At 43.1% G+C, this 25,242-nt stretch overlaps 1 protein-coding gene across 1 annotated transcript in view; it reads left to right on the forward strand.

Moving 5' to 3' along the window:
- The first annotated feature begins 490 nt into the window (after nucleotides 1–490).
- Nucleotides 491–25,242, forward strand: part of LOC115077495 (vomeronasal type-2 receptor 26-like) — a 40,483-nt gene continuing 15,731 nt past the window's right edge. The window contains exons 1-3 of the mRNA XM_029579785.1: nucleotides 491–977; nucleotides 8,658–8,664; nucleotides 8,846–9,137. Of these exons, the coding sequence (XP_029435645.1) occupies nucleotides 491–977; nucleotides 8,658–8,664; nucleotides 8,846–9,137 (786 nt within the window). The remainder of the gene's footprint in view (nucleotides 978–8,657; nucleotides 8,665–8,845; nucleotides 9,138–25,242) is intronic.

Consider the following 25,242-nt stretch of genomic DNA (forward strand, 5'->3'; position numbering starts at 1 on the left):
AGGCGGTGATGTGTGAGCATATCATAGCATATGTTGCCACTCAGAATAAGGCTAGAAACGATGAAATACTTAAACTTACTGCAAAGTTGAAAGCCGCCCAACTCCGACATATACAGGTGATGTCTGAGACTAGTAAATGGGAGGTGGAGGGTATTCGTGAAATGTTACAAGCGCTCTTACATTGGAGAACGTCCAAATCTTTGAGATATTACCAATTTCAGTTGTATCGCTATGGTAATAGATCCAGTAAGTTGTTAGCTAATCTAGTTCGTGCGCGTGGCCCTAAATCTTTCAACACCAGTATTAAGGACCAAACTGGGGTGTGCCATGTCACCACGCAGGCGATAGCAGACCGTTTTCCGAATATTACAGCAAGTTATATGGGGATAAACCAAGTAATGATGGGATGAGGGAAGCATTTTTTAATAATTTGCCTTGGCCTTGGTTTACTGCGGACCAACAGACCATGTTAAATAAACCAATAGTAGACATGGAAATCCATGCGGTTATACATGGCTTGAAACCAGGCAAGGCGGCGGGGCCGGATGGATTAGGATCTGAATTCTACAAGATCTTAAAATTTCCTGTGCTACCGGTGTTGAGGCAGTACTATAATGGCTTGCTTCAGGGACCGACAGTTAATCCCACGGAAAATCAATCCTCTATAGTTCTATTGCCGAAGCCGAGCAAGGATTTGCAAGAAGTTGGTTCCTATCAGCCTATTTCTCTTATTAATGGTGACCTGAAGATTCTTTCTGCTGTCCTTGCCGCCAGATTAAATTCCCTTTTGCCCTCTGTAATTCATGAAGATCAAACGGGTTTGATTAAAGGGAGGCAGGGTGTAAAAACCATGAGGCGTCTGATTGGCCTGTTGAATTTTCATCCGACAGCGGAGGCGATGGTTCTGAGCCTGGATGCGGAGAAGGCTTTTGATTCCCTTTCCTGGAATTATTTATTTTGGGCTCTACAGACTTATGGTATCTCTGGTCCTTTTCTCACTTGGTTGCAGGCATTGTATACTAATCCTGGTGCTCGTCTCCTTATAAATGGGACCTTATCAACACCTTTTTCTATTCAATGTGGGGTACGACAGGGGTGCCCTCTTTCGCCTCTTTTATTTGTTTTGGCGTTAGAGCCTCTGGCTACTAAATTACAGATGGATGGGGAGTTTAAGGGCCTTCGACTGGGGAGATACCTGATGAAATTGGTTTGTTGGCAATCCAAAAACTAGTATCCCAGTTGTTTTCCACCACTTCACCTCTTTTCACAGCATAGCGGGCTTGACAATGAATTTTGCAAATTTGGAGGCTCTGGCATTAAATCCCAGTGTACAGCATCAGTGGACGGTGGATTTTCCATTTACTTGGGCCCAAAACAAAACAAAATATTTGGGGGTTTGGATACCACGAGATCTTGCAGACCTTTATGAGCTAAATATTTCCAATACTATTGCAGCTTTAGCCGCTCAACTCCAGTCCTGACGGACTCTGCTTCTTTCTCTATTTGGCAGATGTGCTTTGCTTAAAATGGTTCTACTGCCGAAGTTACTATATAAGCTGCACATGTTGCCTTGCTGGCTCACGGGCAGGGATGTCACTTGGTTACAAGCTGCGTTCCAAAAGTTTGTGTGGGCTGGAAAGAGGGCTCGGTTGACTTACAAGGTGTTGACATATTCTAGGGGGGAGGGGGGCCTAGGTCTGCCAGATATCCGACTTTTTAATGTGGCATGTCAACTACGTTTTGTAGGGGAGTGGCTACTTGATCAATACACTTACTGTGAAGATGGGCTAGTCATTAGTATGGTCTCTCTGTGGTCCTCATTTTACCGTATGCAAGCCAGTAACACTGTATATCGTTCTTTAGAAATCCCACGTGGTTTGGTTCTCTCCTGCCGACAGGCTTGGAGATTGTTCTGGGCACAGGGAGGCATGACTGGACTCGACTCTCTCTTAATGCCATTGTTGGGTAACTGGGATTTTCCCCCAGGGCATGAACATTTCGCTATTTTTGATGATTGGCTACAAAAAGGACTTCCGTTCACTTATCAATTCTATTCTGAGGACACAGCACTAGTGCAAGACTTTGCATCGTTGGCCACAGATTATGAATTACCAGCTAAGCAATTTTTTGCATATTTACAAACACGCCATTCTTTGAAAAGTTTCAAGTGGACAGAGGAACAGTATAGACGGGAACATCTATTCGCCCAGTGTTTCTTTGATACCGCCTTAAAGAAAAATTCCATCAAAGGATGGTGCGAGGTGGGTAAGAAGTATCATTCACCTCGGCATATCTCATACCTAATGCAATATTGGACTGAGATGGCTGCAACTGATATCTCCACATCCTATTTGCTTTCATGCTTCAAAAATATGCAAAAATGTTTGCCGTATTTATCTTTCCAGGAACTACAATTTAAAATTTGACATCATATTATTTGTGATGACGTACGTCGTTATCACACGGGGAGGCTCGCATCGCCCACATGCATCAAATGTAATCAAGAAAGGGGAACATTGATCCACCGAGACTGAAAGATTGGGCATCCTAATGGCAGATGAATTTTAATGTGGACAAGTGCAAGGTGTTGCATATAGGGAAAGATAATCCTTGCTGAATTTACACGATGTATGGTTCCAGATTAGGAGCTACCACCCAGGAAAAAAATCTAGGCATCATATTTGATAATACTTTGAAATCATTAGCTCAGTGTGCTGCAGCAGTCAAAATGGCAAACAGAATGTTAGGAATTATTTGGAAGGGAATGGTTAACAAAACGGAAAATGCCATAATGCCTCTGTATCGCTGCATGGTGAGACCGCACCTTGAATACTGTGTCATCACATCTCAAAAAAGATACAGTTGCTATAGAGAAGGTACAGAGAAGGGCGACGAAATGATAAAGGAGATGGAACAGCTCCCTATGAGGAAAGGCTGAAGACGTTAGGGCTGTTCAGCTTGGAGAAGTGACAGATGAAGGGGGGGGGATATGATAGAGGTCTTTAAAATCATGAGAGGTCTTGAACGAGTAGATGTGATTTGGTTATTTACACTTTGGGATAATAGAAAGACTAGAGGGCAATCCATGAAGTTAGAAAGTAGCACATTTAAGACTAAAAGGAGAAAATTCTTTTTTACTCAATGGTAGCGGAGGCTAGACTGCCTAATAAAATGTACAGCATAATAACAATTGGATGCTTCAATTTTCCGAAAACTGATTGGGTAAATGTCACAGATTTAAAAAAAGTTGCAGGAAATATTTTTAGACTGAGTGAAGAACCAATCTATACTGAAACTGTTGTCAGAGGACATGATGAATACAACTCGAAATATAAAAATGTGACTCTCTTAAAAAGTTCAAAGGTCTTCTCTAGACCCATTTGTTTAAATCTGCCTATTTTTGTTTTATGATTTGAAACAGTATTTGAATTTGCTATTCTTTTATGCTTTTTAATGTAAATTTATGTTTTCTTATCATTGTCAATTATTTTATGTGTGTTTCATTGTTAACCGCCTAGACCATTCTGTGTTAGGTGGTCTATAAACCTTATAAATGTAAATGTAAAGGGGGTAATTATGAAATGGGGAGGGGGGAAGATTTGCTGAAGCATTGGCTCTTTCTTGATTCCCTTCTTTGAGCATTTGCCAGTAGAAAGGGTAGAAGATCTGGGTGATACAGTGGGCAATTTGGCATTTCTATATTGGGTTCTTACTGCGGAGGTGGTGTAGAATTGGGCTGTGCAGGAATACATTTTCATTTTTTTTTATCTGGGAAGAAGGTGTATTGGGAATTTTGGGATTTTTACTAAGAAACTTTAGCACTGATTTTGAGCACTAGCCATATAAGGGGCGGAGTCAAGGTGCAGTCGGCAATGGAAGGGGAGGAGTCGGGGCGGCACCGGGGCGGACGCGGTGAAGACATTGCAAAAGGTAAGGCCCCTTATCGCCGCCAGTAATGCGACCAATAACACCCCCCCATGCTTCGCTCCCCCGCCCCCCAGTATCACGCGATTCACTAAGGCCTGCGATTTTAGAAAATCCAGGCCTAAGTTTGTTAAAGCAAACCAAAATTTGATCATCTAGATTTAGCTAGATATTGTTTATCTGCCTTTTTATCCATGTAAGTGTTGCTGAATATCATGCGAGCGATAAATTGATACAAATATCTGGCAATCATAGACAGGGTATGAAATATTTGCCCAAAGTTATAATATATCCATATTGAGGTCCATATTCAAAGAATGTTGTCTGGCTGGGTTTCTACTTTCAGGAAAACCCCAAAGTTTTGAATTTTCCGCCCTGTAAAACAGGTGTGTTTTAGCACGGTCAGTCATTGCATGGTTAAATTTACTCGGATAAGAAAGAGGCACGTGATAAGTCTGGTTGTGATGGAGAGCAGGTACTTACTTGCCACTCCTTCCCTGCTCAATATTAACCTCATGTTTTACAAATCTGCTTCCAAAATTCTCTTCCCCCACCATCCAATTGAGAGGACATCTCTTACAAGGGGCTGAAGGTACAGAGGATGTAAAATATGTTTATACTTTCAGGCACGTAAAATAAAATACTCAGATATGGCTAACGAGCTGATTAGTGTTCTTTTTTCATGTAGAAAAGGTACCTAAACCTCTGCCAGTTTATCCCTTAAATTGTGACATACAAATGTGAGTGTGTGAGATATCACTGGATCTGCTTTGTAAAGGAACTGTAGAAAAAAAATGAATAATTAAAAACTTGAATTATTTCTTCCTTTAAGTCTGCTCTCTAAATAACTCCATGATATAATCTTGTAAAGTCTCCCATTCTTAGATGATGGCTTACAGTGTTTTCCTCTTGTTTTAAGGTCATAGTGTCATTCATCACACCAACAAATCCCAAGGAACTGCAGAATACAAAACAGACTTTACAGGAAAACATGTTTAGAAGTTTAGAGATCTTTCTGATAAATTTGCTGAAATGACTATTATGTTACTTTATTGAACTAACAATTTTATCTGCAATTCACAAGAGATGTGAACAAATATATTGTCACAGCTGGGTACTCTATTTGTATATGGCTTGAGATAGAGTACTGCAGGGACCACGACTGAAGCAGCATATATCAACTGCCTGAAATACACATCCATTTGGATCAGAAGACCAAACCTTAGATACCCAAACCAGCAAACTGTAAATGTTTAGAGTCTCTAAATAACTTCTTCTCAACCTGCGCTTTTTCAAAGCTAAGATATGAAAAAACTATGATGGAGCTTGAACGGGAAAAAGTACAGATGAGAAAATGCCTCAGCATCCCTTGGTTTTGATCCTGAGTGGGGTCTTGATGATGGTTTGTACAGTTGATACCGAAAACAAGAGACCCACATATGTTTGTATTCCAACTGGTAATAGAGCCAAGACCTACTTCAGTGGAGGGGACATGATCTTGGGTGGGATAATTGAGATGTCTGATTCCATCCGCATAGGTTTTCAGTCTTATACAGGACCCCCTGATACCTATAACTGCTATATGTAAGTAGTTTTCTAACTTTATTTCTGTCTCACTGTAAAACATTGCATGAATGTCTTAATTTCATTAGAAACATTTCACAGCAATCTATAAACTGAACAAATACATTTTAAACAACAGGTTTGCTGTACAAGGAGGTCCATATTCAGCACAATCTGGCTATCAAAGTTAGCTGAATAAACTTATTCAGGAAACTTTGGAAGTGTATTCAACAGTGAAATCACGCTGTTGAATATAGCTGCCTATCTTAAAGTTAGTTGGCTAAAATAGATACCTAACTTGATAATGGCTCCCTGGCAAACTAGGCTTAGCCGACTAATTCATCCAGCTACCTCTGAATAATGGAGTTAGCCAGTTAACTTAGCCGGCTAACTCAACTACTGCCAGTTATGCCTTCGGAATGCCTTTAACTTAGCTGATGAAATTCTAGCCCCCTAACTTACTAAGCTGCTATGATTTAGCTGGATATGTGCTCAAATATTCATTTTATCTGGCTAACTCCTGAGTTAGCTGGCTGAATGCTTTTGAATATGGAACTCAGTATTATTAATTATATTACATTGAACATAGGCATCGGATGGAAATTCATTGGATTTATGTGACCAAGAGCAAGTTCTCGCTCTCATGTGTGTAAGTTACCAAATAGCACAATCTGTAGAAGTGGAAATTCTCCATTATCATCAGATAAGATTTTCCCATTCATTGCTAACATTCTACCTTTATCTTGGAGTTCTCCAAAGATGGTCTATTTTGGGAGGACAATTCTCAGTAGCTCGCTTAGATGCAAAGGTCATAGGTACTTTTGTTCACAAGAAATTGATCCTAATTTTCAAAAGTGAACTATGTTGAGTTTTCTCTTTGAAAAATACTTACAGAGTCCACTGTTTGCAAGGGCCCAAAGACTTTACATCTGCAAAATCTGTGCAGAACAAATCAAAATGCTGTGCCTTGGTCCCTTCCCTTTTCTTTCTCTCTGTGAAGCTAAGAATACACACCTTGTGAATGCCTGAGCGTTGTTTTATATGCCTTGAGAAGGACATTTTTCTACATTTTCAAAAGCTATTTACTGAGTTAGGTATCTTTGAAAATTGCTGCACTCTGTTCTGCCATATTTCTTCTCTTAGATTTTGAAATGATTTAAATTTTCTCCTGCTATTACACTCAGGTGGATGCTGCTGGGTGGGGTATATATAAAAGTATTCAATATATGTCAGTAGAGAAAGAGGACAGACATCAGCATTGTCAGTCCTGGGCTTTGCACTTCTTGAGCTTACAGCTCTCTGTTTCACTCTCTAAATCCAGTAATGGTAGGACATATGTATTGTCAATCTGCAACTTCATGAGATACAGTTCCGACTTCAATCTCCAAAAACATCCTGGGTCAGATGTCTTGCAGAATGCAATAGGAATTGATTGTTGCCTGTTTGATTTATCTTTATTTTTATCTGCATTAGTATTTTCTGGACTTGGGGATATTTTTTCCACTACAATGGACTTGTGTTGGAGCTATACTCTGGCTATCCTACCCTCCCTGTATGAAAGTGCAAGAGCCGGCAGGGAAGTAAGAAGAAACAAAATAGACAAGGAAACCATGGGTTAGAGATTCAAAGCTGGCTGTATAAGTAACTTATCCAGCTACATTACGATGTATATTCAGTGGCACGGCAAAGCTGCTTAATATACACACATATATATATATATATATATATATATATATATACGCACATAAAGGTAGATTTTAAAAGCATTGCTCGTGCAAAAACGGCCCCATATATCAGACAACTACCAACTAGGATTGAATTGCGTGGTCTGGGAAAACAAATAAGCATGGGAGTAGCTTTCTTGTTGCGGCGTTACTACCCCGAACCAATACATCACTTTGAATACATATACAGTGCAGCTCACTGCTTCAACGACAGGGGGGAGGGGTGAAGAAAAGAGGATTTATATTAAGACAACCAACAAGGACTAAATTGCACAGGCTGGGTAAACAAATAAGCGTGGGAGTAGCTTGCTTATTGCGGCGGGTACTATCCCTAAACAGTTAGGCTTGATACTTCACTTTTATGCAGCTCCAGCACTGCTCTCTACATCAATGGCAGGGGTGGAAGGAAAATTAGAACCAAAAAGTTACCAATAAGGGCCCTGACCTCAGCGGTCAGAGTAACAGATAAGTATGAGAAAAATAACTGTGAAAGCTTGCTGGGCAGACTGGATGGGCCGTATGGTCTTCTTCTGCCGCCACTTCTATGTTTCTATGTATTTATATACCACTATATGCTGTGACCCAAAGCGGGTCACATAATAAAAGATACGTAACCTGAAATAACATAAAACGTACTGACTCAAACACACAAGACCCGACATAATCAAATATCGATGTCAAAATACGGTGCCATGATAATGTAGGTCAATTAAAAGTCAAATCAAACAGAAGGCTTTTTAACATTGCTTTAAACGTTTTGCTGCAAATAATGAGACAAAATGCCTGTGGAAGCGAATTTCACAGCTTAGGGGCTGCTGGGAGAAAGCACATTCTTGCATTTCAATTAATCAGGCTCATCAGACTGTTGGTACATCCAGAAGATGTCTTAAAAGTATCATAGGTTTCAAGCGGGGTTATAGACCCACAGAATAGTGTTCACCCATGGGAAAGATTTCATAGCCTAGAGATTATGAACTAGTACTGTCATTCTGTAAGAGACTCATGTACGGACAGGAAGCCAGTACAAGGGAGAAATGTGATCTCATATGGGAGAGCTATGATCACGCATGGAAAGCCCTGAAATCATCTTACCTGTAGCATTCTATCATAGCTGCAATGCCCATAAAGAAGAGGTGGGAAGAACAATATACAGTGCATTGCATTTGTCAGAGATGGCAGTATCAATGCTTGCACTTTTGGCACTATCGAAGCGTGGTATTTAAATAGAAACCAGAATGGATTGGATTGTAATATGAGAAGAAAAGGAAGGATTGGATTTATGTCCTTCATTGGGACTGGGGTGGGGGGAGCTGTAGTAAGAATGTGCGCTTCAGTGTTTCAGTAATGGAATAAAATGTGTGATGGAGGTCATGATTGAGATATATCAGCAGATCTGGGGAAGGGGAGCATCTTAGTACCCTGAATCCATAATGTGCTGCTGTACAGGGTTGAGGTACGTTGACAATATTTGGTGGTAGGTTTCTGTAGTGGAATAGGATTAGGTGCCAAAGTTTAGGGATAAGGTAAATTTGCATAGATTTGGTTGTTTTGCTTTTTCTCCATTTGAATATATAAGTGAATCATTACATTCTCAAATATTTGAATATTACTAAAATATGTTTACTTGCTCGCAGATGGACATTTGGTTACTATCGGCATCTCTTGGCCTTTTATTTTGCCATACAAGAGCTCAATCAAAATTTGGAGATATTACCCAACATCACTCTGGGCTTCCATATTGCAGATTCTTGCACTGATGCAAGTTTTTCACTATGTGGTATTCTGAATATTTTATCAGGGGAAAAGGACCAAGTTCCTGGCTTTAGCTGTCACCAGCAAGGCCAGGTTGCTGGTTTTATTGGAAGCTCCTTTTCTGTGACATCACTTGCAATTGCCAGACTTACAGGGATCTTTAGATATCCACAGGTACAGTATGCATCTGTCTCCCTGTATAATCTCTGAATTTTGCAGCATCCTTGTCCTATCCTTGTTTTGATTACAAGGATGGAAGCAGATGGTTCCAGGGTATGGTAGCTTGCAATAATTTACCACCCATGTTTGAGACCATTATGAATCCTGGTGAAGCCCTCATAGGAAACTCACTTTTGTGAACACCAAAGTAAAGCATGCCTAAGATGATACAAGATATATCAAAGACTCAAAGCTTGACTTGGTAGAATTAGTCCACATGGACGAAACAAGAGTTGGCATTGTCAGTCAACATTGTGAGCTAAGGACTTACTTATTCCTTTTATGATTATTATTATAGACATAGAACTGGAAAAAAGTCTTGAAAATCATACATAAAGTTAGTTACAAATATAGGAAATAATCCATTACTTTTACCTCAAGCAGATTACTGTTTTATAAGAATATTAGCACAACACTGGCTCAAAAACGCTCAATCCCTTACAAAAAAAACATATATAGTAAATGACTATCTCCTGGACTCACAACCGGACATCTGTGCTATCACAGAAACCTGGCTGAAACTTACAGACATAGCTCTAATCAATCAACTACCCCTTCATCTCTACGATATTTTCTCAATTCCTAGACTTAAAAAAAGAGGGGGGGGGGGGGACTTTGCTTAGCAGCTAAAAAAAGAGCTAAGACTAACCCTTCAGAACACTAAACATACTTCCAGACTGGAATTCGCTCTATTTATCTCTAAACAGCTACAAATCTGTTTACTTTACGCTCCACCCGGCCTTCTAGAGTCAGATCCTTCTGCGCTCATTGAGCTCATTGGCAAACATATCAAAAACGACACCCCAGCCATCATCATGGGAGACTTCAACCTCCACATCGACGTGACCCCCCACTCCTCCAACTGCGAAGCCTTGCTATTTTCCTTCAAGGCCATGGGGCTTCACACAAATCGTTAATAGTCCCACTTCTTCAGTCATCCCAGACAATCAAGCCCAATTCAGGTGCTCAGAACTTGCACAAATCTTCAAAAATAAAATCCACAATCTAATAGCTCCACTGGCAGCCTCAAATACAGAACCTTCGTCACACTACACTCCCTCCGTTAGCCAGAAATTAAACCTAGAATCCTTCGAACCCACCACCTCGCTCGAAGTTGAATCTATTCTCAAAAAGATGAAACCTCCACGCACCCATTGGACTCCATTCCATCCAAACTACTGCTTATCATCCCAAACACCATCGCTAAGCCACTAGCAGAGATCATCAATTGCTCACTAGCTCAAGGATTAGTACCGGACTCGCTGAAACTAGTCACCTTCAAACCTCTTCTCAAGAAACCCAACCTGAACCCAGCTGACCAAGCCAATTTTCGCCCCATCGCTAACCTACCATTTGTCGCCAAATTCATGGAGAAGCTAGTTAACAAACAACTCTCGGAATATCTAGAGGAACATAAGATTCTAACACCTGCCCAATTCGGATTCCGCAAACCTCTCAATACGGAATCCCTTCTAATCTCGCTGACAGACAGAGTCCTCACAGGCCTTGAGAAAAAGACCCCCTACCTTCTGACACTTCTCAATATATCTGCAGCATTCGACATGGTGAAGCACTCCATCCTCATCAATCGGCTCTTAGACATAGGTATTTCAGAAACAGCCCTCGACTGGTTCAAGTCATTCCTTGACAATAGGAGCTTCAAGGTTAGAATAAGCAATAAAGATTCTCACCCGGTCAAGTCCACACTTGGAGTCCCTCAAGGATCCTCCCTCTCCCCCACCTTATTTAACATCTATCTTCTCCCCCTATGTCAACTTCTCACAAGTCTAAAGGTTACGCACTTCATCTACGCCGATGACGTCCAGATTCTGATACCAGTCTCAGAATCAATCTCCAACACCCTCAATTTCTGGAATAATTGTCTAGAGTCCATAAACACCCTCCTCACCAGCCTTAACTTAGTACTCAATACTTCAAAAACTGAACTTATGTTTATCACTCAGGATGACAATGCGCAGGCTATCAACAACCTCATTACACCCCAAACGACCCCCCCCCCCCCCACACACACACATAAGAGAAACAAAAGAATGTTTTTATAAACTTCACATATTAAAAAAGCTGAAACCTCTCCTTCATTTTCAGGACTTTAGAACAGTTCTCCAAGCAATTTTATTCTCAAAAATAGATTACTGCAACTCCCTGCTAATCGGCCTTCCAGCTATCACCACCAAACCACTACAAATGTTACAGAACTCTGCGGCCAGGATCTTAACCAATTCCAGCAAAGGAGAACACATCACACCAATCCTTAAGAACCTACATTGGCTCCCTATTAAATCCTGAAGGGGCAAGATGGCCGCCAGGTAGGACACCAAGAAGTGAGCTCCGCGGCGTTTTTCCTCTTGATTTTGAATTTGGAAAAAAAATGCCCCATACGAAACGTAAGGGGAAGGTTCGGGGGATCGCAACAAGTTCCCCGAGCATAGACCTTTCGCAGCCGCGGATTGAAGGCTTCTTGGCGGCAGCAAGCGGGACACCAAGCGGGCTGGTCGCTGGTGCAGAGCCTGCGGAACGAGCAGACTCACCCCTGACCCCGGATGTGACGCTAAGCCCTGGCGAGCCAGTGAGGCTGGAGCGCCTGAGGAGTACAGCCGATTCTGTGCCTGAAGAGCCCCAGGGCGTTTTGAACTTAGCGCTTTGGGAATCTACTTCGGGGGACCTGGGAGAGGAAGGCGCAAGTATGCACACCCCCCAGAGAGAACCGGCGAGTGAGACATCGGAGAGAGGGGCCAGAGGGGAGGAGAGGCCCCGAACTATGGATGGAACCTCGGAGAATATCAGACCGGCACTGCTGCAAGAAAGGGGTGAGTCAGCTAAAGAAATCCCCAAATTGGAAATAAATGTTGAAAACCAGAGGATGTGACTCTTGGGAAAGTGTGGTATGCTCTAAAAGCAATAGATACTGCTTTAAAGTCAATTGCCCACTCGATGTCTGATATAGAAATGAAAACTCAAGGAAATGCCACTAGGATTGGGACTATGGAAGAACAAATAAAACTTCAGGAAGAAAACGCTAAGAATATGGACTCTTTGCAAAAGAATTTGGTGAAATCAGAAAGTGCCATGGGAAAAAATTGGAAAAACTGGAAAATAGTTTTAGAATGTTAAATTTGAGAGTAATAAATTTTCCTGTGGTGAGATTAATTTCCCCAATAGATTTATTTAAAACATATATGAAAGAAATTCTAAAAATTCCTGAAAATGCATTTCCAGTATGTACTAGAGCATATTATATGCCTCAAAGAGTCCCTCAGGAAGAACAAGAAAATATACCATCTCTGGATATTTCAGATATACTGGAATTATCCATTGAGACAGAGGTCAAAGAGAGGAAGGTATTGTTAATATCATTTGCCTTTTTATCAGATCGTAACTTTATAATGAAAAGGTTCTTTAGGAATAGAACAGCTTTGTTTTACGGAGCAAAATTATGGATTTACCCCGATATAGTTAAATGTACTCAACAACGAAGGAAGGAATTTCTAGTTATGAAACAGAGGGCACTTAATTTAGGTGCCCGGTTTGTATTAAAATTTCCCTGCAAGTGCTGCATAAGTTATAAAGGGAACAACTATGTTTTCTTTGACCCTATCCAATTGAGGGATTTCCTGGTAGGACACCCCGTAGAAAATCTTGCAGAGTAACTGACTAAATTCAATTGCTTTGCTTGCCTACCTAATTTCTATTTACATGTATTAAACTACGTCTACTTTCGTTCATTTTTCTTACTTGCCCCGAATTCTTATATTTAGGAATGTATATGGAAGGTAATTTGATTTTCAAATAGATCTGTGTGTTGTATTATAATATGTTGTGTTCCAGAATATGTACCGTATTTCACTAATGAATAATTTCATGATGTAATTTTGTGAAAATTTGAAAATAGAAAATTAAAAAAAAAAAAAAAAAATCCTGAATTTTGTACATAGTTCTAACCAAGACCTTTCACTCCCAAACCTCGCTAGAACTAAACTGCCCCCTTCGTCATCACTCATCATCCAGACCGATCAGAACCAGTTATTTAGGCACACTCTATGCACCTCCAGCCAAGCCATTGCTCAAGAAACGTAAATTTTCGAACACGGGTCCCACACATTGGAACGCCCTCCCCATGGACCTTCGACTAGAACCTTGTAGGCAAACGTTTAAGAAAAAACGTTTTTTTCGATCGCTCGCCTCACCGTTATATTAACTGTCCATTTATTCCACCTTCCATTTTTCTCTATCCAGTACTTTGTCAGTATCGAATGACCATAAAATGTCCTACCTTGTTGTATTATAGCTCACCTCTTCCATTGTATTATAGTTTCTCAGTTTTATATATTTATATATATGTAACACATACTTATCCAAAGTTAATATTTTTTTTTTTAGTGTTTTTACTGTTCCGTTTCTTATACATTCTGTTTCTGTTCCATGTAAGGGCTCAGCCTATATGTATATGGCTCTGCTTATATGTTCCTAGTTATATGTAAACCGATACGATGTACAAACGGCTATCGGTATATAAGAATCCTTTAAATAAAATAAATAAAATAAAAGCTTAAGACTTGGCTTTTCATAAAAGCCTTCACTTAAAGGCTTCAATAACCCCAACACCTCAGCTTTGACTGGCCGTTCTTTTTTCTCTTTTCTCTCATTCATTACCTTTTCCTGTGCTGGTCTACTCCCGGACCATGGTCCAGGGTTAGAAAAATCTCTGGGGCAAATGCCCTTTGTTTCATCCATTTTTCGGGTATTTGCTTATGCTTATGTGCTCACATTTTTCATACAATTGTGTTCAATACATTTGATATAATACTTAGTTTTGGTTTATCTTTAATTCTTACTACGCACACCCTGTTATATGTAACACACATGTTAATATGCTGGATATAATTCTAAGTTCCTGGTTCATCTACAATTCTTATTACGTACGACCTGTTATATGTATCACACATGTTAATATGTTGGATGTAATTCTACGTTTCTGGTTTATCTATAATTCTTATTACGTACGCCCTGTTATATGTATCATACCTGTTCGATGTAATTTCTAACTTTACATGAACATCGATATATAAAAGCCTTAAAATAAATAAATAAGTAAATAAAAAGAAATAGACTAGAAAAATATACAGAGAATGTTTTACTTCTTTGCTCAGAAATTATCTATGAAATATCCTGGCATGACTGCAGAAGTTACCAGCTCTCACCTTTCAGTGCAGGCTGAGGCAGTCCTTGTTTTACCCCTCGTCATATATGGAATTATATCCCCAGTATTGTCTAGGAAATAAGTAGTCTGTGTGCCACAATAGTCAGCTGGGATACCTCTCTATTTGACTATCTTATTATATTTGTGAGTAGCTTTTGGGGCCTATGTCTTCATATGTTGCAAGAATTTTAATTATTTGGAGGTCCATATTCAGGAAGACAAATGGACAGGTTAATATCCTGCTCAAATTAGCTGGATAAGATGTCCTGGATATTCAGTTGGATAAACATCCCACCAAATATCCTCGCCTAAACTTATCTGGCTACATGTAAACAGATAACTGAAAAATCTAACCCGCTGTGCTTATGGGACCGGATAACTTACTATTTAACCTTATTTCATCAAAGATATTCAGTTAAGTAGCACTGTGCAGGATAAAAAATGTAAAGGGGGATTGTGTCCTAATTCTCTCCCCCAACTCAGTCAACATGTTTCACATAGCAGTCAAAGGGTGCCCCTCACCCACCCCTTTTAATACAAAAATTCCAGACAGGTCCACCAAAGATACCCCATCCCCACAGCATTGAGGTGTAGTGGTTCTTTCCCCTTCCCCCTGCACAGACTGGGGCAAGGGCAGGAGAATGGACAGGATTGGGTCTGGGCCTGGAGGACACTCAAGGTCCTTTTGCTTGCTAGCAATCTTCATGTTTAGATAACAGGATGAGGGAAGAGCGTTTAGGGGGTAGAGGCCAGGGAAGTCCTCACTATACATCAACAATTCTTTAGTGGACTTGGAGGGTTCAGGGATGGGAATCACTGTTCTCGTGATGGTATATTTTAAGTAGAAGATTTAGGAGGGATGGGTCACACCTGTGAAAAAAAATCATGCCTTACTGTAATCCAGTTACTTGAAAATTGAGTAAAGTAGCCAGATTACATAGAAACATAGAAATGACGGCAGAAGAAGACCAAACGGTCCATCCAGTCTGCCCAGCAAGCTTTCACACTTTTTTTTTTCATACTTTTCTGTTCCTCTTGTCCCTTGAAATAATTTTTTTGGTGTCTGCATTGATGGTGGGGGTGGAAGGGAATTGGAACCAAAAAGTTACCAATAAGGGCCCTGACCTCAGCGGTCAGAGAAACAGATAAGTATGAAAAATATAGGTGTGAAAGCTTGCAGGGCAGACTGGATGGGCCGTTTGGCCTTCTTCTGCGGTCACTTCTATGTTTCTATGTATGTTTCTATGTTTGTAAATTTTTTACTCAGCTCTTTATGCCCCAATATTAATATTTAAACAGAGATTATTAGTTCCAGCTAACTCCAAATAAGAGATAGATTTTATCAGATTAAAAGCTGGAGTGGTTTTTTTTTGTTTGTTTGTTTTTAAATCTTAACTCTATAGCAGAGCAACCAAATAGCAAATTAATATATTAGAATAATATCTGACTATAATGAATGAAATCACAGACAGGAATTATACACAGAAGCCTTCTACAATACTTATAAGTAATAAGCAGGTATACTTAGCCACAATGAGAAAACTCAGCTCCACACTGTGCACTGTCCACAATGGATTTGTCCACAATGCATCCACATTACTTTGTAGTGTTTTGATGCAAGACAAAATAATGTGTTGAAACAGTCAGGATATTGTTTTCGAGGGCGATACATGCCCCCACCCCCCGTGATAGTGGGACCCTTCCTGTGATAATGACTTATCCAGCTATAATTTAGAGAGGGAAGTGGCCAAATAGTCAAAAAGCCCTTTAGCTGGATAACTTTGAGTAATCCATCTAAATAGTTTTAAATATTGACCTTCTGGATTTTACCATATTTACCGTATGAAGGCTCTGTTAGGAAAATTATCTTTCCATTGCTCATAGCTGTGTAACCAGTTTCATTAGAATGTCTGCTTGTTTAAACTGCAAAATATTGTACGGCATACAAACTGGCTGAGACTGGGCTTAGAGTAAGAAAACAAAAGAGCTGCCATGTTTGACTCTGCTTTACTTATTTATTTATACTTATCACAGATCAGTTATGGATCTATGGACCTGCTCTTCAGTGACCGGGTTGAGTTCCCATTCTTTTATCGCACAGTTCCTAATGATCATTCTCAGTATCAGGGTTTAATTCAGATCCTCAACTTATTCAGATGGACCTGGGTGGGGATTATCACAACAGAGGATGACAGTGATCAGAGGGGCAGTGAGGAACTGAAGATGGAGATTATCAGGAGTGGAAGCTGTGTGGAATTTCTGGAAAAGTTACCTTTGACCCTTAAATATAACCAATTTCCAAGAGTTTTACAGTTTGCTGCCATGGTCGAGAAGTCATTAGCTAAGGTGGTTATCATCTACAGTGCTACCAGTGTTGTAATATCACAGTTCTGCAACCCATGGTGGCAAGTGATTGTTGACAAAGTGTGGCTTATCTCAGCTGCCTCCTCTTCCCTTGGTACCTTAAACTCACCAATGACCCTTTCATATTGTAGCACGCTGAACGGCTCTCTAGCCTTTGCCATTCATAAAGGAAAAATTCCAGGTTTCAAGGATTTCCTCTATCATCTGCACCCATCCACATTTCCAGATCCTTCTTTTCTGCAGCCTCTGTGGAGGGATGCGTTCCAGTGTGAGCTACAGCATGGGAGTGAACATTCAAATCTGACCAAGTGTACAGGGCAGGAGACTCTGGCTGACCTTCCACTTTGGCAGTTTGATGTGAATAATTTTCAGTTCACTTACAGTATCTACATCGCAGTCTATATAATGGCTCACGCTTTGCACAACATGTATACAGCCGAGTTTCAACTTAGTGAGGTTCAAAAACTGGAATTTCATCCATGGCAGGTAAACTCTCCTGACTGATTCTTTTTTAATAAGTATGCATTTTTTTCCTTACTGTAATATTCATTTTGGGACGGATTTTCAAATGCTACGTGCGTAACATACGCACCTAACCTGAGAAAATCTGCCCCTGCGCGTGCCGAGCCTATTTTGCATAGGCTCGGTGGCGCGTGCAAGCCCCGGGACGTGCATATGTCCTGGGGTTTTCAAAAGAGGTCAGGGGGCGTGTCCGGGGGCGTGATGGTGGTCCGGGGGCATGTCTGGGGTCTGGTGGCGGTCCGGGGCGGGTCCGGGGGCTTGACGGCAGTCCAGGAGCGTGTACCTAGCCCTTCTCCATTCCAGCCGTGCCGGAGGTTCGCGCGCCGGCTGTCTTTTAGGTGTAAGAAATAAAATAAGGTAGGGGGGATTTAGGTAGGGCTGGTCGGTGGTTTAGATAGGGGAAGGGAGGGCAAGGTGGGCGGGACCGGAAAAAAGTTCCTTCCAAGGCCGCTCCGATTTCGGAGCGGCCTTGGAGGGAACAGGGACAACCATCGAGGTTCCCCTCGGGCTCGGCGTGCGCAAGGTACACATGTGTGCACCCCCTTGCGTGCGCCGAAACTGGATTTTATAACAATCACGTGGTAGCGTGCGCATGTTATAAAATCGGGTGTAGATTTGTTCGCGCCGGGTTGCGTGAACAAATCTATGCCCGCGCATAAGTTTTAAATCTGCCCCTTTGTGTAACATAGGCCTTAGAAAATCCCGTGGTAATGGGGCTGGAGGGGGCGAAACGGGGGGATGGGCCTGCGATAGCTGCCGGCTTTCACACCCAATAGGGCAGTCCCTTGTTGCATGCGAAAGCTATTGAAAATGACCCACATAATTAGTTGAGGGAGGTGCAAACTCGTAAACAAAAGAGAGCAAAGTAGATCTCTATGCAAAACCAGGACTATATGGATTAGGGGTGTGAATCGTGTGATCGATCGTCTTAACGATCGATTTTGGCTGGGGGGGGGGGGAGGGAAATCTTATCGTCATGTTTTTTTTTTGTTTTTTTTTTAAATCGTTAATAATCGTAAATCGGGGGAGGGCGGGAAAACCGGCACACCAAAAGAACCCTAAAACCCACCCCGAACCTTTATAACAAATCCCCCACCCTCCTGAACCCCCCCCAAATGTTTTAAATTACCTGGGGTCCAGTGGGGGGGTCCCGGCGCGATCTCCCTCTCTCTGGCCACGGCTGCGTTGAGAGAAATGGCGCCGGTGGCCCTTTGCCCTTATCATGTGACAGGGCAAAGGTAGCGCCGGCGCCATTTTGGTTCCTGGTACCAGATGTCACGTGTGCAGGAGATCGCCCCCGGACCCCCGCTGGACCCCTAGGGACTTTTGGCCAGCTTGGGGGGGCCTCCTGACCACCACAAGACTTGCCAAAAGTCCAGCGGGGGTCTGGGAGCGACCTCCTGCATGTGGGCCGTATTGCCAATCTTCAAAATGGTGCCGGCGGGAGATCGTGGGAGATCGCTCCCGGGACCCCCACTGGACCACCAGGTACCTGTAAAAAGTTTTTGGGAGGTCGGGAGGGTAGGAGAAGCTAAGGGGTTACTTTTAAAGGGTTGGGGTGGGTTTTTTGTTTATCGGCTGGGGCGCAGCCGATAAACAAATCCGAGATCGGGCCCGATGGAAAAAAACCCACATGTGAATCAGAACCGGAATCCGAACCGATTCCGGTTCCGATTCACTTCTCTATAAAAAAACAAGAGAATCACCTGAAAACCATCTAGAAGGCAGAGGAGTAAGAAACAGAGTTTGTGAAACAGAACCAGAGCAAAACTTCACCCCCAAAAAATAAAATCAACCAGCAAGATAGAAACAATCAGAAAAACTGCAAGAAAACTGGATCCATTCAAAAGGAAAGAGAAGTAACTGCAGAGGAATAAAAGTTATAAGAAGAGAGAGGAAAGATAAAAAGGTTTTGAAAAAATATTCTTCTCCTTTCCGGAATGGCTTCATACACAAAATTGTCAGGTTCCCAATAAAATTTAGGATTCTTTAAGGTCTCCATTTACTTCTGCAATTAGAATGAAAAAGTGAATGTCAGTTTTACTAAATGTTGCATTTCCAGCGATTGCGCCCGATGTGCCTGGCTCTGGACTACACTCTCCAGCATGTCTTTGTAATCTCACCTCAGCCAGTTCTTCAGCATCCGTGCAAGCAGGGGACCTCCATGAGCACACTCCCCTGGCTGGCCAAGCCCCTCTCTTTATCTTGCTCCACACCCAGGCCGTAGCCCTCTTTAGCCCTGTCTCACCCATGCCTCTAGGCTTTGGCATCAAGTCCTTTTGGGCTCCCTACTCCTCTGCCTTGTGGCCTTCCCAGGCCTCTCCTTTTTCTGACTTGTGGCCTCTGGACCTTCTGATCTCTATTCTGCCTTGTTTGCTCCTTTGACCTTGGGCCTTCTGTTCCCAGTTGCTCCCTGTTTTGCTCTGTGGGTTGTGGGCCTACTGATCTTGTTTCTGTCCTGTGGCCTCTCGGTCTTCAACTCTGCCAGACCTATGGCCTAGCTTGACACTCCCTTAGTCTGTTCTTTGATTCTAGGCCTTTCTCTGCCTTGTCACACAAGGCCTTCCTATTGTAGCCCTTGGGCTTTTAAGTTTTATGTCTGTGTAGTCCTTGACCTGGTTTGTCCTATCTTGTCCTAATCTGTCTCGCTCTAGTCCCAATCCCATTTCCACGCATACCTGCATCCAGTTCTATGCTTACCTGCACCCCGTTCCTGTGTTCCAGTTCCACCCTTACCTGCTCTCAGTTAATGCTTCAGTTCCAAGCTTACCTGCACACTGCTGCTGTTTTCCAGTTCCTCCCTTTCCTGCTGTCAGTGCTTCAGTTCCTTGCTTATCTGCATCCAGTTCCACATTTACTTGCGTTCTGTTCCTGTGTTCCTGAGTTCATCCTTAGCTCCATGCACTCTGTCTGTTCCTGAGCTCCAGCCCAGTCTGCACTTCGATCCAGAACTCCAGCCCACCCTGCACCTGTTCCTTGCTCCAGTCTCTCCAGACCACCCACACCTACTTCCAGCCTTGCCGTCCTGTGCCTCTCCTGGAGGGCTTCTGCTTCATACAAGGATAACTTCAGAAAACTAACAAATCATATCAGTTTTTAACCCATTCTCATAACTATTAAACAAACTAATGAATATTTATAATTACTTGAGAAAGCCTTATTTGGTGCAATATGACAGTCTTTTAGGAGAAAAAAACATCTAGTTATATCTGGTTTTATCTAGTTTATGATTACAGATCTTATATGCTTTGCCCTTTAGCCCAATTTATCTCTTGTTCTGACTTAAGTTGTTACTGCAGTCTATGAAGGGATATTAAGCTCTTTTGCATAACCTCAGTATTGAGAGTCTCAATGCATCACTACACTGGGGAATCTAGAAATTCCATGAGGTGATTTCAGATCAGCAACTGCATCAGCAACAGTCAGAGTACAAAACGAGATGATTGATCTATTCTGGTTTGAGTATTTATTTACAGTGCTTCAAAGAAACACAAACCAAAACCAGTGGCTTACCTTGCTTCAGGCACTAATATCAGTTAAACATATTCTCTATGGGCCTACCTGGAAATCCTACGAGCTTCTCATGGCCTTTTTAAGCCTCCTGGATCCTGATTCTTTATACTATTATGAAGGGACCCTCCCGGGGCCCAGAATCCTGTCATAATCCGCTATGTTGGTGGGAGGAGCAATCAGATAGGAGTCGCAATCTGATGTATTTCGTAGGCGGAGTAGCAATCTGTTGTATAGACTGCTGGAGATAGTAGTCGGTGGATCCTTGGGCCGGTGGCAGATGACCACGCCCCCCGGGGAAAGATCCCGAGAGGGACCACCAGCTAGGCTTAGAGTATGGAGACAGACACACACTAGTTCTTTTATTAATCAGGTCTTGAAACCACCAGAGGTGGCAGTAGTGAGCTGGAATGCCCGGCTGGGCTGGAGTCCCTCAGATACTGGAACAGCGATCCCTGGATGGCTGAGCTGTTGAGAAACTGTAGACAGTGAGTAGGCAGGGTATGCAGAGTTCATGAACAGAACTTAGATGACAACACTCACATATTGGTCTCAGGGAGCTCTGGAGCTGGAAAGGATAGGCCCTTGAGGAGCGAGTACCTGGTTCCAGGGAAAGCTCTGAGAGCGCGATGGTAACTCACAATAATGTAGACAGTGATGGCTTCCAGGCAGAAGAGAATCAGCCGATAGTCAGGAACGAGGGTCCTCGAGGAGCGAGTACCGGTTCCTGTCAGTAAACCTGAAAGGCAAAGAGAGAGCGAGTCCCCCGAGGAGCGGGTACCTGTGGTAAGTCCGAGGAGGCAGAGTAGTTAGAATGAATCCTTGCTAACTCCATTTGTTAGCAATATCAGAGACCTTTGAATATCGAAAGCAGATGACGTCAACTCAGGGGGACGCCCCTGAGGTTCGCGCCCTTGCTGGTACTTCAATCGGAGCACGCTCGTGCGTGCGGCCTAAGCTTCAGGCAACATGGCGGATCTGCAGCATTGAGCTGGTCCGGGGACGCCGGAGGGAGACAGCAGGGAGATGCCGCGGCAGCCAGCTGTCCTTCAGACCTGGAGTGAGTCGCCACAGAGGTAAAGAGGGCGGAGTGGAGACATCGGGCAGCGATGGTCGCAACAAATCCTTTGCGTGTCTATGTCTTAAGGAGGATTGAGGCAGATGGCTGTGGGCTGTGCGTTAAGGTGGTTTGAGGGAGTCACTTCTATTCTGTCTCACATTCCCTCTCCCTAAGCTCACTCCTACTTGGGTGAGTGCCTTCCTGTGTCAGGGACACCTCTCTTGACCAAAAATCAACTTTGAAATTCTCTTTTCCAGGTCTATGCTCATATTGGACTCTTGTCCTCCCAGCAAACACTTCTTTGGGTTTTCTGCAGCCAAACCTTTCACAAAGTAGTAACTGTAGCTGGGAGTTGGCTCAGATGTGTTCCCAGTCTGGACTGTAAAACACAATGTCGTCTTAGTAGGCAGCAGCATAATCCTGATGTGGACCAAGGATACATCTACCAAGTGCTGAAATATTGTGGCGGTATCATGAAGGCTGATTGTGAGGACTATGGTGTTGCGAAGGCCATCTTCTCTTTCATCGTTATTGTGAGTGGTACCTGCCAGTATCCTTTGGTAAGGTCCATGTTCGAGATGAACTGAGTCGATCCTAGGTGTTCAATCAGCTCATCCATCCTAGGCATTGGGTATGTGACTAGTTTGGAGACTTCGCTGACCCTTTTAAAATGTATACAAAATATTATGCTCCCATCTGGATTTAGTACTTGGACTATAGGCGACGACCTGTTGCTACTATACTCTTCTATGACTTTGAGCTGGAGCATCTCTTAAACTTCTGTTTGATAACTTGGCACCTGGCTTCTGGAATTCGTTATGTTCATTGACATACAACCACCCCATGTCCTGACAAGCTTGAGAAGAATTCTCTATTCCACTCAATCAGATGCTTCAGGTCATCTGTCTGGGAAGTTGAGATTTCCACTCCAATCGGCACTTGGGTCTTCTCTGCCTCAGACCTGAGCTCTGGGCTGAATTCCTCTTGTACTATTCCACACTCTTGAGGAGCCTTTCTTAGTAAATTGACATGGTAAATATGACTTTGTTTTCTTTTATCCAGTTGGGCTATTTTGTAGTTCACTGGGCAATTTTTTTCCAAGACCTCAAAGGTCCCTTGACAACTGGAGAGCAACTTACTTTCCAAAGAGGGAAGAGAACCAGAACCCGGTCTCAGGGCTGGAGGTTTCTCCGAACTGTTGGACAATTGTAATCCTGGGTCTGAGCAGTCAGAGCTTTCTCTAAGCACATGTGGGCTGCCTGGACGGCTCTGTTTAGTGCTATTCACCTTAAGCAGGCTGCAGATTTGCTTCATTAAATTAAAGTCAAATGGAGTACTTTGGTCTGTCATGATCTCTTTGGGTAGTTCTACCCGAGAGAAAACTTCCATTAAGGCAGTCACTATGTCGAGGCTTTCTTATTTTTAGGTGGTAGGGCCTCAGGGTATCTTGTGACATAGTCTAGGATCATGAGAATATTCTTGTTACCTTGAGTTGTTCTCTCTAATGGCCCCACAAGTTCCATGGCCATTGGCCACCCTTTCAAAAGAGCTTTCAAGTATGGGCATGAGAATGAATAGTGCCACCTGAACACTGGCAGGCTTAGGGAATTGGCTGGTAGGGCAGGACTCACAATACCACTGGACAGGTTTATATATCATTGGCCAATAGAATTGGACCAATATTTTCTCTCAGGTTTTTTCCTCACCCAGGTGACCCCATAGCAAGTAACTATGCGCTAGGAACAGGACTTTCTGGTGATAGAACTTGGGGTCTAGGAGTTGCTCTATCAGTTTCCCCTCAACATTCCTCTTTATGACTCAGTATAGGAAATCTTTTCATTATGAAATATAGAGTTTCAGGCGCGGTCGCCAGAGCTCCTGGAACCACGTTACTGTTTATCCTTTGTAGGTGTTTCCTTATTCACTTAAACACTCATTCTCCCTGTGGGATCATTTAAAATCCCCTGGTTTCCCTCCTTTTCCCAATTAAGGATGTCAAGCATGAGATTCGAGTTTGCTGGTGATTCTTCCCCAGAGTCAGCCTCCTTCTCTGTCTTTTGTTCAGCTGAATAACTATTGTTATCCATATTTGTTTGTCTCTGGGATTTAGGCATTTTAAATTCCTTAGGAAACAAGTCCAGTTCCTCTATGGAGAAGGGTTCTGGGAATAGAAACTTCTCAGTGTTAATCTTGCATTGCTTGATTTAAAATAAGAAAACTGTATGTGTATATTATATTATGCTTCACTACTTTACTTTTTCTATTTAATGTTCTGGTTGGATTTACTGTCTACTTACATAATACTTAGTAGTATAAAGGTTAATTTCCTTTTTATTTTGGTGTGATGATTTTATTTGGTCGGTGCTGACACAAGTGAAAGGTTATTTGGAAATGGCACAGAATTGTAGTATCAGGGTGAGAGGGACCCTGTCTAATCCCCCACTTAGGCTACGAACCTAAAGATAAATCATATTAGTAAATATAATTTCTCATGTGGTACTCTCCATCCCAGGCATAGGGGTAGTTCATAGTCCAGACCAAGTGTGGGGAAGTTGGCACATGTGCAAATATTGAATCTACCTTATAAATGGCCTGTGACCGACGGCCCGCAAATGCGCAGTAGAGCGCAGCTCTACTGCGCATGTGCGGGCAAGGACGTCGGTCAGAAAAAAAAAATGGCGGTGGGGCCGCAGGAGCGGGAGGAGAAGCAGCGGCGCCGCGCGTGCGCGGTGCCGCTACTTCTCCTCCCCAGATCTGCCGGCAGATCTCGGGGGGGGGGTGTCACTCCCGCGCCCCCCCCCCCGAGATCTGCCGGCAGGAGCGGGAGGAGTTAATGGAACCGGGTGAGGGTTGCGGGAAGTCGCGCTTACGGCGCCGGGAGGAAATGGAGGTGGGTGTGGGCTGCGAGGAGTCGCGAGTACGGCGTCGGAAGGAAATGGAGGCAGAGGGAGGGAGGGACTGAGTGGGAGGGAGGGAGAGGGGGACTGAGTGAGTGGGAGGGAGGGAGGGAGAGGGGGACTGAGTGGGAGGGAGGGAGAGGGGGACTGAGTGGGAGGGAGGGAGAGGGGGGACTGAGTGGGAGGGAGAGGGGGGACTGAGTGAGTGGGAGGGAGGGAGGGAGAGGGGGACTGAGTGAGTGGGAGGGAGAGGGGGGACTGAGTGGGAGGGAGGGAGGGAGAGGAGGGAGTGAGGGAGAGGGGGGAGAGAGGGAGGGACTGAGTGAGAGGAGAGGGAGGGTGGAGTGGGTGGGGGAGGGGGGTGGTGAAGAGTGAGGGGAGAGAGAATGAGGGGGAGGTGAGAGACAGAGGGATGTAGCCCGTTTTAACGGGCTTAACGGCTTGTATATGATAAAACATATACAAAGGAGTTGAATTAGCAAATGCTTG

The sequence above is a fragment of the Rhinatrema bivittatum genome, chromosome 16 (assembly GCF_901001135.1).
Source record: "Rhinatrema bivittatum chromosome 16, aRhiBiv1.1, whole genome shotgun sequence".
In the NCBI taxonomy this organism is placed as follows: domain Eukaryota; kingdom Metazoa; phylum Chordata; class Amphibia; order Gymnophiona; family Rhinatrematidae; genus Rhinatrema; species Rhinatrema bivittatum.